Source organism: Enhydra lutris, unplaced genomic scaffold (assembly GCF_002288905.1).
Source record: "Enhydra lutris kenyoni isolate GAN:26980312 unplaced genomic scaffold, ASM228890v2 scaffoldscaffold44, whole genome shotgun sequence".
NCBI lineage: Eukaryota > Metazoa > Chordata > Mammalia > Carnivora > Mustelidae > Enhydra > Enhydra lutris.
This window is the reverse complement of record NW_019154128.1, coordinates 14,100,155-14,112,518: the sequence shown is the minus strand read 5'-3', so window position 1 is coordinate 14,112,518 and position 12,364 is coordinate 14,100,155. Positions and strand designations below refer to the sequence as shown.

The 12,364-nt window shown below is 55.9% G+C and overlaps 1 protein-coding gene across 1 annotated transcript in view; it reads right to left on the bottom strand.

Moving 5' to 3' along the window:
• LOC111155854 (fer-1 like family member 5) overlaps nt 1-12,364 on the bottom strand; it is a 54,522-nt gene that overhangs the window by 8,197 nt on the left and 33,961 nt on the right. The window contains exons 20-34 of the mRNA XM_022516273.1: nt 10,927-11,051; nt 9,971-10,071; nt 9,268-9,445; nt 9,035-9,190; nt 7,754-7,882; nt 6,418-6,581; nt 6,003-6,117; nt 4,071-4,173; nt 3,316-3,500; nt 3,061-3,233; nt 2,695-2,957; nt 2,496-2,573; nt 1,397-1,578; nt 1,030-1,191; nt 650-751 (exon numbers count right to left, since the gene is read on the bottom strand). Coding sequence (XP_022371981.1) covers nt 650-751; nt 1,030-1,191; nt 1,397-1,578; nt 2,496-2,573; nt 2,695-2,957; nt 3,061-3,233; nt 3,316-3,500; nt 4,071-4,173; nt 6,003-6,117; nt 6,418-6,581; nt 7,754-7,882; nt 9,035-9,190; nt 9,268-9,445; nt 9,971-10,071; nt 10,927-11,051 — 2,216 coding nt within the window. The remainder of the gene's footprint in view (nt 1-649; nt 752-1,029; nt 1,192-1,396; nt 1,579-2,495; nt 2,574-2,694; nt 2,958-3,060; nt 3,234-3,315; nt 3,501-4,070; nt 4,174-6,002; nt 6,118-6,417; nt 6,582-7,753; nt 7,883-9,034; nt 9,191-9,267; nt 9,446-9,970; nt 10,072-10,926; nt 11,052-12,364) is intronic.

Sequence of the window (12,364 nt, the reverse complement as noted above, 5' to 3'; positions counted from 1 at the left end):
TCCCATAGAACTCCATGGTCGTTCAGTGCGCTCAACAGACAGACACTGGGAACCCCAGCAAATGTCCATGCTTTTAATCACGGAAGCCTGTTCAGGGGACCAGAGTGGGGTTGCCTGATCTTAGGGGGCATCTCCAGGGCCAGGAGGACCTGACCATCTTTTGCTCTTTGCCAGATTCATGGCAGAGCACAAAAGTTCCGTGTGGGGACCTCCAGGCGACTGTCAAAAGATAGGTGAGAAACATACTGGCATTTGGAGGCAGGCAGGGCCAGGCCCAGATTCTGGCTCTGCCACTTACCCCTGTGTCATGGTGCCTGGGCTAGTTTGTTTCTCAGAGGCTCAGTTTTCTTGTCTGAAAGTGGCCCCTACTGCAGAGGGGCAGGAAGGGCTCAAGTGAGATGGTGAACACGAAAGCCTTTTGTCTATGACCCACCATAGAGCTCTGCATTAAGACAGTTTAAGGTACTCTAGCATAGCTTCTGCTCTTCATGTCTCTCCTGTCTCCCTCCATCTCTCAGACAGTGTCTTTTTGGGGTCCGAGCTTTGCCTCAGATAGTCAGGAGGGCCCAAGGAGAGTCTGCAGGGAGAGCCCCACGGTGCCCGACTGCTCTGGGGGGTGCCCGCCCTCTCCTCCCCATACCCTCATCACCTCCACAGCCATTTTCTTTAGTGTCGGCTGGATGCTCTTGGGGAGTGTGTAGACTCCGTTCTTCCAGGGAACACTTAAGATTGGCGGCCTCTCTTTGACACTCTGAAGGGGTGAGGTGGGAAAGCAAGGTGTGTGAGGCCGTAGTTGGCCCATCCTCCTAAACCCCCACCCCCAATTCAAGTCCCTAGCAGGGCTCCAGGGAGGCGGCTCTGGAGCCCGGTGGCAGCAGCAGGCAGGCATCGCCAAGCCCAGTGTGCTGGCTCCAGGCCCCAGGCCTTCCCTCAGTGGGTTGAGCTGGGGACTTGCTGGTTGTGGGAACTTGAGGCAGGGGAGTGGGGCAGGGTGGGGGCCCCCGAGCACCTCAACCCCCCAGTCCATACCTCAGTCTCAAGGATCAGCTCACAGGACACCAGGATCTCACCCTCTTTCTCCCCTAGCAATTTTACAAGGGGGTGCCACCTCAGAGGGGGCAGGGTCCGTTTTTGGACATCCAGCCAGACCACCGGGGACCACATGCTCCGGGCCCACAAGCTCTCCTTTCCCTATAGGGAAGGGGAAGTTCACCAAACACAGGCCAAGCTGGCAGGGTTCCGGCCCCTCCCCCAGGGTGCCAAGAACTCTTGGTTAAGGGCTGGCATTTCTGTTGACGTGATGCTCTCCACGAATCAGGCTCCCCCCGGAATACATTTGGTATATTCTCCTCTAAAATAAAAACTGAGCCACTCTGTCCAGTCTAGCCCACCTTACCTGAGCGTTCTGCTGCCACAGTTCTAAGACCACGAGTGGAGGGCTTGCTTTGGTGTCTTCAGGGTTCTCGTACAGAAGCAGGTGCTGGAAAATGAGTGTCTGGGCCCACGTTGGGGCTGCAGAGCTCTTCAGGGTTTGGGTGCACTGGCTATGGTTCAAGAAGACCAACCGAATGAAGGGCACTGCGGGGTGGGTAGAAGGAGAGGAGAGGGTCCTGCCACTGAGCCCTCAAGTGAGGCGCTCCTCTCTGGCAGCTGCCACCACTGGACTAGAGATCCAGGGAAGCCCAGGCTGGGCGGCCACAGCCCTGGACAGCTGCCCAGAAGGCCACCACAGTGCAAGCTGCAGAGTGAACAGCGGGGACCATTTGGCTCCAGCCACATCTCTCTACACCGCCTGGTCGAGGTCTAGTGTCACAGGGGTAGAAGCCCCACGGCTCCTCTGGAGGAGATCTGAGGAGCAGCTACATGTGGCTGTCCTTCCACAGCAACAGCGTGTCCTTTCACAGCATCGGCTGTGGCGTCAGGGGATGTCCTGTGGCCTTCTGTATGTGGATGCTGATGCCCAGTGGACACAGCTCCCGGCAGACACCCACAGCCCCAGCCCAGAGCCTCACCTGGCAACCTGCTTCTCACAAACAGTGCTACGGATAGGAGCACATGACTCTCCTGAAAGCTTCACTGGGTCCTCGTGCCCAGGGCTGCAAATCGCCACACCTCCTCCCCAACCCCTTCTGTCAGCTTCTGAGATAAGGTACATGCGGTCCCACCGTGGGTCACCCTTTCTTTTGTCTTCCTGTCTCATTAGTCCTCTGCCACAAAACTCCTCTTCCCTCTTCAAGGCCTAGCTAAGTGGTCCCCACAGGGTGAAGCCTCCCCAGCACCTCCTTCTTGATTGCACAGTTTTGGGCACACCTCTCAAGAACAGCCCCACGTTATACTCCTTGTTTTTATCTTTTCTCCAAGCCAGGGCCCTCAGTTGCTGGGGAGGGGGGTTTGCATGAGTGTCATCCCCTTCCTTGTCATATTTTTTATGCTGCTAGGTGGCTACCTCAGGGGTCCCCAGGAGCTTGGGGGAGAAAAGGGTGCCTGTAGCCTACCCTGGAATGTCTGCATCTGGTTGGACATTAGGTTCCGGGCCTGGTAGATGTAGCAGAAAAGCTGGTAGTAGTGGGGCTCTGGGTAAGAGAGGAGCTTTGTCCATCACCTGCCCCCAGGATCCCCGCCCCAGCCCCTCCCCACTGCCTGTCCTCAGATGCAGGGTCCCTGGGGCCACCTGAGCAGACTCTCAAAGCTCACTGTTGAAGATGCAGTAGATGAAGGGTAGGGCATGTAGCTGGATATCCTCTGGGGCAGGCCTCCAGGAGCTCCTGATCGTTTTATCTGTAGCAGGTGTCAGCCTCTTGTTCTCTTCCTTCCTTCCCTTCTCTTTCAGATCCATACCCTGTGCCCAGGACATTCTCCCTGAGGTTCTTGGGTGCTTTTCTTGTCTCCCCCAGTGCAGGCCCAGGTCACCCTTCCCTTCTAGCCCAAGGGTGTGGACCTGGGGCACACTCTCTCCCATCCCTCAGCTGTCAGTGCCCCAATCATGGTTTGTCCTCTGCTGTCTGCCACACCCAAGGCTGGGCCCCAGCTCTGGGAGGTGGGGTTGCAAGGAGGAGTCACCTAGACCACAGAGGCTTTACCAAGGATCCCTCCAGGAGGAATATGGGTGCAATGCCCTTGTCCTTGTTCGGGACCATCCTGCGGTGCCAGCAGCGGCGGCGGAACTGGCTCTGGGGTTGAGGGTTCAGGTGGAACTTGGAGCCGAAGGTCCCATACTCCCAGCCCTCCTCATCCTTGGCTGGGATGGGGTGGTGCTGCGGGGAGGGGAGCAGAATGTCACCTTCCCGCCATGGCATGAGGTGTGGGCGATGGCACCCACCCAGGCAGCCCTCTCACCAGCTGCAGGAAGGAGAGGGTCTCCTCCTCTAGGCTCAGCTTCCCGTGGTTCCGGCAGCGCACACGTACCCAGCGCCGCCGGCGGCACGAGTAGTAGGTCTTTTCCACTGAGTTCCAGACCCGAGGCTGGCCCGACGGCTCAATCCCCACTCCGTATTCCCAGCCTGCAGGGGCAGGGCCACAGCCTGTGGGTGCCCAGGTGCCCACGGGCTGGGAGGTATGGACATACCTGAAAAATGGGCCCCAGAAGGCGGGCTAACGGGGAAAGGCTTTCCCTCCTGTTTAGGTGTCTCGGGCCCTGAGGTGTGAGAAAGGATGGTATACTTGGGCCCAACCACCCATCTTACAAATGAGGAAGGCAGGGCTCAGAGACGTCCTGTGACCCACACAAGGTCACCCAGCCCATATGTAGTGGAGTCAACGTCTTGAGCCCAGGACTTTGGACTTCCAGCCCATCACTCTTTGCCTGGAGCTACTACGGCAGGTGAACCCAGGCTCCCTGACCATTTTCCCCTTTCTAGAACTTGCTCAGGAAGCACTTACAACCTGCCCTGTCTGAAAGCTGGGGCCCGTGTCTGTAGAAAGGGTGGAGACCCCACTGTCCAGAGGTTGGGCGACCCCTGGAAATTCAGGCCCATCCCACCTGAGAGCTCGGTTGCTTTGAGGCTGTGGGAAGTGTCAGTCCCTGGCAGCTCCAGGGCCTCCTTCCCTCTGCCTGCGCCCAGAGGACTGACCCTCACTGTCCACTGCATGGTTCAGCTCCACGATCCAGCTCTCCTTAACATGCCAGCCTCGGGGACACTGCACATTCTCCCGGGCCTCCACGGGCTCTCCGTTCTGAGGGTGGATAGACAGGGCAGGCTGGGGGCATCTGAGCTGGGAGGCCATCTTCACTCCCTCAACCACCGTGGTGTGGTGCCTTCTGCCCCCTGGAGCAGACAGTGCTTGCTACTTCTGATGCCACCCACCTATCCACTCAGCGTGCTGTACTGACTTGCCTTTTCAAATGGTAAATATATATATTTTTAAAGATTTTATTTTATTTATTTGACAGAGAGGGAGGGCATGCACACAAGCAGGGGGAGAGGGAGAGAGAGAAGCAGGATGCAGGGAGACCACCGAGCAGGGAGACCAACTGAGCCACCCAGGCACCCTTAGTAAATTTTTTTTTTTTTTAAAGATTTTATTTATTTATTTGACAGAGAGATCACAAGTAGGGAGAGAGGCAGGCAGAGAGAGAGGAGGAAGCAGGCTCCCTGCCGAGCAGAGAGCCCGATGCGGGGCTCGATCCCAGGACTCTGAGATCATGACCTGAGCCGAAGGCAGCGGCTTAACCCACTGAGCCACCCAGGCGCCCCAGTAAATTTTTTTTTTATTATTTTATTTATTTGTCAGAGGGAGAGAGAGAGCGCGCGCACAAGCAGGGGGACCAGAAGAGGGAGAAGCAGACCTCTCGCTGAGCAGGGAGCCTGATGTGGGGCTCAATCCCAGGACCCTAGGATCATGACCTGAGCCGAAGGCAGATGCCTAATGACTGAGCTGCCCAGGCGCCCCAGTAAACGTATTTTTATTTATTTATTTTTATTTTATTTTATTTTTTTAAAAGATGTTATTTATTTATTGGACAGAGAGATCACAAGTAGGCAGAGAGAGAGGAGGAAGCAGGCTTCCCGCTGAGCAGAGAGCCCGATGTGGGACTCGATCCCAGCACCCTGGGATCATGACCTGAGCTGAAGGCAGAGGCTTAACCCACTGAGCCACCCAGGCACCCCCCAGTAAACATATTTTTAAAAGGAAACTTAATTATAGCCACTATCAGTGGCAAATCAGTACCATAAATAGGGAATACCCATACTAATGATTGTGAAAGGGGAACAGTGTGACTGATCTCAGCTAGATGCTGCCACCTGCCCACACCCACTCTGTCCTTGTTGAGGAGGGGAGGATAGTATGCCCGAGAGATGGGTTTGACCCGCACTGTCCGACACACAGTAGCCACCAACCTCCTGGGGCCACTTCAGTGTAAGCTAATTAAAATGAAACAAAATTGGGCGCCTGGGCGGCTCAGTGGGTTAAGCATCTGCCTTCGGCTCAGGCCATGATCCCAGGGTCCTGGGATCGAGTCCCGTGTTGGGCTCCCTGCTTGGTGGGGAGTCTGCCTCCGTCCCTCCCTCCTGGTCATGCTCGCTCTCTCTCTCAAATAAACAAATAAAATCTTTAAAAAAATAAAAAAATAAATAAAATGAAATGAAAGCCAAAGTTCAGTTCCTCACTCTCACAAGTACCACATTTCAGGTACTTGCTAGCCACTGGGTAGATGGACAGTGCAGACATAGAACATTTCCATCATCATAGGAAGTTCTTTCAGATGGTGTGGGCTTAGACTAGCCCCAGACAGATTCTCTCCTGAGTAAGCCCTACCTTTGGAAGAAGCCTAGGAAGGAAACACTGCTCCCTATCTTGTCCCTTATAGTCTTCTTGAAGGTACCTCTACCTGCCCCCTTGGGATACTAATGCCATCAGTGCGCATTCAGGCTCCTGCGCAGCATGTGGGGGCTCAGAGGTAACCCTTGGTCCGGTGCTCTTCCCACTCAGACAACCCAGCTTCCAAGGTGCCCACGTGCATGCACTGCTTGTCCCCCAAGACAGCTTTGGCCCCTGCTTACCATGTCCGTGTTTGGGATGGCTGCCTGCACCCAGGCCCCCGTGGTGTCACGACACTGGTTCTCATACACCTCCTCTAGCACCTGGCTCTTGTTGATGTCTACGTCCAGGAGGAGTCTGGGGGCAGCGAGACCCCAAGTTTCCAGCACATCTCCCCGAACTTTCAGGCTCCCGGGTTGTCCTCTGCTGGCCCAGTGTTCCCCTACCTGGCAGCCTGCTCTGGGCAAGGCTGGGCCATGGGGCTTGGCCTCCAGGGTAGGGTGGTGGGGCCCTTCCTCTTGGGCATCCCAGCCTCTGGGAGCAGGCTACAATGGCCATGTGCCCACCTCCCCGAGCTGTGGTTAACTGGCTCTCCCAGGTGAAAAGAACAGTCCACCCCAGGGGCACACAGGCTCTAGGCTTGCCCCCTTGCCTTACCTCCTCTGAGGCTCCACTGTCCACTGCCCCTGCCAGTGCCATCCTTGGGGTGCCTGGAAATCCTCCTTGGGGAGGGCCTTGTGGCCCATGACGTCCGAGAAGTTGGGGCAGTGGTATAGCCCCTGCTGTCCCCACTGGTCTTTATACTTGGCCTGGTTCTCGTACTAGGGGAGGGGCAGCTCTCAGCAGCTTGCGGCCTCCCCAGCTCACATTGGGACATCCGGTCCCTCCTTGGACCCCTTACTCTGGTCTGCAGGGGCCTCTTAGAAGTGTGTTAGGCAGAGGGGGCCAGGGGCTTATCATCAAACCCTCCCCTCCAGCCAGGCCCATGCTTGAGGTTTTACATGAACTGTCTCCTGTAATCCTCACGATCCCATTTCACAAGGGGGGAGACTGAGGCTCAGAGGTCAACTCTACCCCAGGGTGCTTAACCACTGAAGGGTAGAGCTGGCGGATGCCTGTGTTAGAACCTGGGGCAGAGGGTGCTACAGTGTGGTCCATTAGCCTTGTCGCTGCTGACCCGGGGAACCTAGTGCTGCTCCACCACTCATCACATCTTTTCTGCCTCTGAGCCCTTTTCCCCACACTCCCCTGCTGGACACGCAGCCCCTGATACCTGCACCTCATTCTAGATCCCCTCTCATCTCACATCTCCAAGCCTATGTTGGGGCTGGTTACTCATGTAAATATATCCATTCACAGTGTGCAACTTAGGAACCACAAAAATAAGTTTTTGACTCAGTAAATTAAAAAGCTGAAAATTCTTGAACTCCTTTCCCTCTGCTCTCAGCTTTCTCCCGTGCCATGTCCTCCCCCAGGGCAGCAAGGGTCATCTTTCCCTCCTCTAGTTCTAGAGCAGTCTCTGACTGGCTGCCCACCCACCCCATGCATCTGTGGTTCTCCGGGAAGATGCCTCACTTCTTGCTCTGAATGTTCCAGGCCCCTCCCTCCCCAGAACCACCAGACCGGCCTGAAAAACTGCCCCCCAACCCCGCTGGAGTCTGCAGGGGTCCTAGGCTGCCAGGTTGGCGACAGATGAGACCTCACCTCACATGCATTGAAGTAACTGGGAGAAACTCCCAATAAAGCTCCATCAAGGAGAGAGTGACTGGCCCTAGGGGACGACCCAGCTGCCCCTTTTATCACCACATGCCCATGGCTTGTCAACATCGGAGGCTGCTCTAGTGCCACCTGTCTTTATCAAAGCCCACCTCATAATGCTCAGATTCTGCTGGTGATGGTTTTCTCTACCTTTGGTGCTGGGCTCCGGCAGCCTGGCCTCCCTACCCGCTGCCACCCCGCCTCCCCGCCCCCACTGCACCAGGGCACTGCTCACCGTCTCCGCATACACGACCACCTCGCCCTCGCGCAGCAGCTGCAGATCCTTGCTGTCCGAGACGTTGCCAAACCACATGCAGACCCGGAGGTGTACCGGCAGCATGTCCTGTCCTTCACCTTTTGGGTACTAAACCAGAAGCAGGTCGACCCCATAGGGGTGCATGTCCCCCGGGGGCAGGGGCGTGAGTGAGTGAGGGAGGGGCACACACACCTGCTCCATCACACTGAGCCCTGGGTGCTGGGGCTTAAAGTGAATGTTGCAGAGTTCCTGCTTTTCAGAGGGAGTTAATACGCACATGGTTATACCTGCAACCCCATGCATCACAGAGAGGCTGGTGGGGTTTGTGGGAAGAGGGGTGGTGCCACCCAGGGAGCCTGGGGAAGCTCCAAAAGGGAAGTGGTGATGGTGGTGACGTTGACAAGTAAATGCCGAATGTGCAGGATACGCTAGGATCCTCTCACACCTCCATGGTGGGGCACGGGGAATGGGGCTGCACATCATTTTCACCAGGCCCATTTTACAGAGGAGAAGACTGAGGCCTGGATATGGTCAAGGGTTGGTCTGGGGTCAAACAGACCAGTAAGTGGTAGAGCCAGGAGTCAAGTCTCAGTGGTTCTTGCAGGATGAGAAAGTGGGCATACGAAGGGGCCTTCCACAATGGAAAGGACCCAGGGCAGGCAGGCTTGGGCGTGGGGAAGCCCAGGGCAGCCTGGCTGTAGAGAATATGGGGCCCTGAGAAGGTGCCTGCAGTGGGAAGGGGCTGGGGCCAGGCCAGGGTGGTCCGGCATTCTCCAGGAAGCAGTGGGGAATGAAGGACATCTCTGGGAGGAAGGGAGTGTCCCCCACTTGTCTCCTGAGTGGGGGGAAGGGTGAGAGGAGGGGCTGTGATAGTGCTGGTCAACCACCCTTATTTATGGCCTGCATCTGATATGACGGGCCGGTGGCCAGGCCTTGTAGGCATTAAATGTTTGGAAAGCACTCAATCCTGGTCCAGGGGAGAGATGACAAGGGACTGGACCAATTGTGGTGTGAGGATGATGGAAGAGATGAATCTGAGGAACAGTTATGAGGGATGATGGCCGCTGTCCCCTGCCTTCCTCTGGAGACTGTTTCAACCCCATTTCACCCGCTAAAGGGCCCAGGACAGACAAAGTGGGTGTGCCCTTGGGGATACCCCTGGAGTTTGCCCTAAGAGTTCAGGGTTTCTCCCTTGGGGTGTTTCTGGGCCCTTTCCTCCCCTAAGGAGTGGGGTGGCCCAAGGACGCTCGGCTTCCCCACCTGCAGAACGAGGGTCTGTGTCTTCCCACAGAACCTGCCAGAGTGCAGAGCCCCTGTTGGGGAGAACAGGATGCTGTGGGTAGGCACCTGTGCATAGGCCACCCGCTGCTCCTTGGACGTAAGCCAGATCATCACGTCTGGGAGGCTCATCTGGGGCTGCCGAGGTGGGAGGGCGTCAGGCCTGCGTGGCAGGCTTCAGGTCCTCCTCCCCTGCCAGTGTGTCCGGTGCCCACCTCAGGGAGAACGGCGTTGAGGCGGTACAGCCAGTCCTCCACGGTGGCCACCATGTTCCTGGGCTTAACTTCCTTGGCCTTTTGGGACAGTTCCTGTAGGAGGCGGCTGCGGAGCTGCCACCTCTTCTTGTCCAGCTCGGTGGCTCTGGGCTGATGGGCCATGCAGGGCAGAGGGTGTCTATGGCCAGGATCGGGAAGGAGGGTGCTGGGCCTCTCCGCCTCACCTCACAGGACCTCCCACTCTGCCTTAGGCCAACGTGCACTTCCTAGACCCGAGATCCTGCCCTGCCCCTGCTGGCCTGGACCCTGGTTCTCATGCACCGCCCCCCCCCTCAACCCCATGCGGTGTGCCAGGCCTGTGCTGAGGAGCTCCTTGTGGAGTTGGGTGAGAGCTGGGAGATAGGGGCTAACCCAACCATGGGGGATGTGAGAAGTTTGGTTTGGTGGGAGCATCAGGTGTGGGTACAGGGACAATTGGGACCAGGCTGGGTGGGGAGGTCAGTGCCAGTTTCCGGAAGGCCTGAACAGGGGAGGAGAAGCAACTCTGTGGTTTGGGCTTTGAGCTGGGGAGAGATTTGAGCAGAGCTCTTTTCTTGAGGAGGTGGGGGTTGGGGGCTGTTCTATAGGGTGCTGGTCTGCACCCCCACCCCATGGGAGCCTGACCAGCTCAGCGCCAGCCCTGGTGCGCACGCTCCTCCCCTACTTGCAGTCCTCCACCAGCTCCCTCAGCAGCTTCTCCCACTGGGGGAGCAGAGCGGGGTCTCTTGGATTCCTTATGGATTTCAGGGTGTCCAAATTGGCTTTCTGCCCAGCAGGAGAGAAACAGAAAGTGAGCATATGGAGGCTCACCCAGGAGAGGTTACAGGGCTGACCGGCCCGAGATGTTACCAGTCAGGACTTGGGGACCTTTGGGGAAACCTCAGGATGTCAGTCCAAAGCTATCACATGTCCTTGCAAGGCTATGATCCCCACAACCCTCTCCACTACCCAACAGGGTAAGCAGCAGGAAGGAGCCAGGACAGGGCAGGACTGTAACGGTTACATTCTGGACCCAGGGCTTTGCTTCTATAGGTGCACAAAGTCATATCTAAGGTGGAGGCAGCAGGGGGCTCTCCTGCCTAAAAATGTTCAGTGACTTCCCTTCTTAGCAGATGCGTAAGATCTTTTGTGATCTGACCTCTTCCAGTTTCTCTGGCTTTATTTCCGAATCACCTCCATGCCCTTCCTGTCCTGGAACTTCAGGTCACCATGGATTTGCCAGCTCTTCCTTTCTCTGCACCCCCACCACGGCCCCAGCAAATCATTCAAGACTCTGCTCAAATGTTACCTCCTTTTCAAACACCTCCTCTGATTATCCTCTCTTCAGCTCCCCTCCTCCATCCCCAATCTCGCTGCCCCTATAGCTCTGGGTACTCCCTACAGTAGCTGTTTGCATATCCAAGTTCCCAGATGGGGAGGCTAGGCGCTGTTTATGCAGCTTTCCATCTTCATTGTCTAGCACAGTGCCTGATGCTTCTATGCTTCTGTCTTCCTTGGTGTGGAATGCATGAGTGACTTGAGTGACTGGCTCCCTAGGACTGTGATTTAGTTCCCCAAGCCTCCCATCGGCAGGCAGCAGCGGCGCAGAACCCCCTGCCTGCACCCTTCTGTACCACTCACCAGGCGGTCCCGGGTAAAGTGGAGGAGGTTGAGGCAGTTCATGCGGAAGCTGACGTCTTCCCATTGGGAGGTCACAGCCACGACTGGCTTGGTGTTGTACCAGGGCACATAATGGTAGATGTTCCCTGAGACACAGACATGTGTGGGGGTGTTTGAGGGACTCTGGGAGGTCTCCTCTTATTGTGCCCTCTCAGAGGACCCTCCCTAAGCTACTCTATTCTTCAAGGACACCATCTGCTAATAATCCTAATTGGACCCCTCCCGCCAAGAGGGTGGGTTGCCGGCCAGTTGAGAACATGTGCACTTTGATGAACACAGCTGGCCTTCTTGAGCATTCATTGTGCCCAGGGTTTCACATAGCTTTTCAAAGTCCCCATTTTACACATGGGGAAAATCCAGGCTGGGGCGGGGGGCAGTAGTCTGCCTGAGGCATCTAGCTCCAAGGTCCCATGCCCTTAAGTTATGACCAGGCGAGATGACCCTACCCTTGAGGTAGGGTCTCCCTTTGGGGTGGTCTGTGAGGCAGAGGAGAAGTGAGGAGACCCAGGGACCTTAGGGGGAGACCCAGGGTTTGGTCGGGGTGGGCAGCATCTCACATGAAGGGCCTGCCAGAACAGAGGCACAGGGTCAGGAGAACAAGGATGGATACAAACCAGTGATGGGGTTGGCAAACTGGGCTCCCAGGCCATGTTCCTTATTGAAATGAGGGGGGAAGGGAGATGAAACATAAGTTCATTTAAAAATTTTTCTGAGTTGTAGTGCTGACTTGATATAAGGAAAGAAATCCACAGAAGCCAAAATAAAGTAAAAGCAGAAACTCTGTGAGGCAAGCGAAAGCAAAGCTGACTTTTGCCTGCTAAGCTTCTGGCAAATCCTGGAGAACTTCTGCTTCTCTTTGGCAAGGGCCAGGGCAGGGTGTTCATCGGGGAAAGCCTACCACTGCCCACGGTGAGCAGTCTCACAGGAGATCCCATGTGTTATGGGTTGAACTTTGCTCCCTATAAAGGTATTTTGAAGTCCTAACTCCACCACCTCAGAATGTGACCTTATTTAGAAATAGGGTCATTGCAACGAGAATTAGTCTAGATGAGATCATACTGGAGTAGGTTAGAGCCTTAACACAATACAGATGTTCCTAGAAGATGAAGAGAGGGACACAGAGAGAGGAGGGACACAGAGAGAGCCATGTGAAGATACAGGGACACAGGGGAGCACACCACGTAAAGACAGAGGCAGAGGCGGAGGGCTGTGTCTTCATGCAAAGGAGCACCAGAGATTGCAGGCATTCTCCAGAAGCTGGGAGAGAGGCACAGATCTATCAGAAGGAACCAACTCTGGGGCGCTTGGCTGGTTCAGTAGGTAGAGCGTGCAACCCTTAATCTTGGGGTTGTAGGTTTGAGCTCCACAGTGGATATAAAGGTTACTTAAAAATAAAATC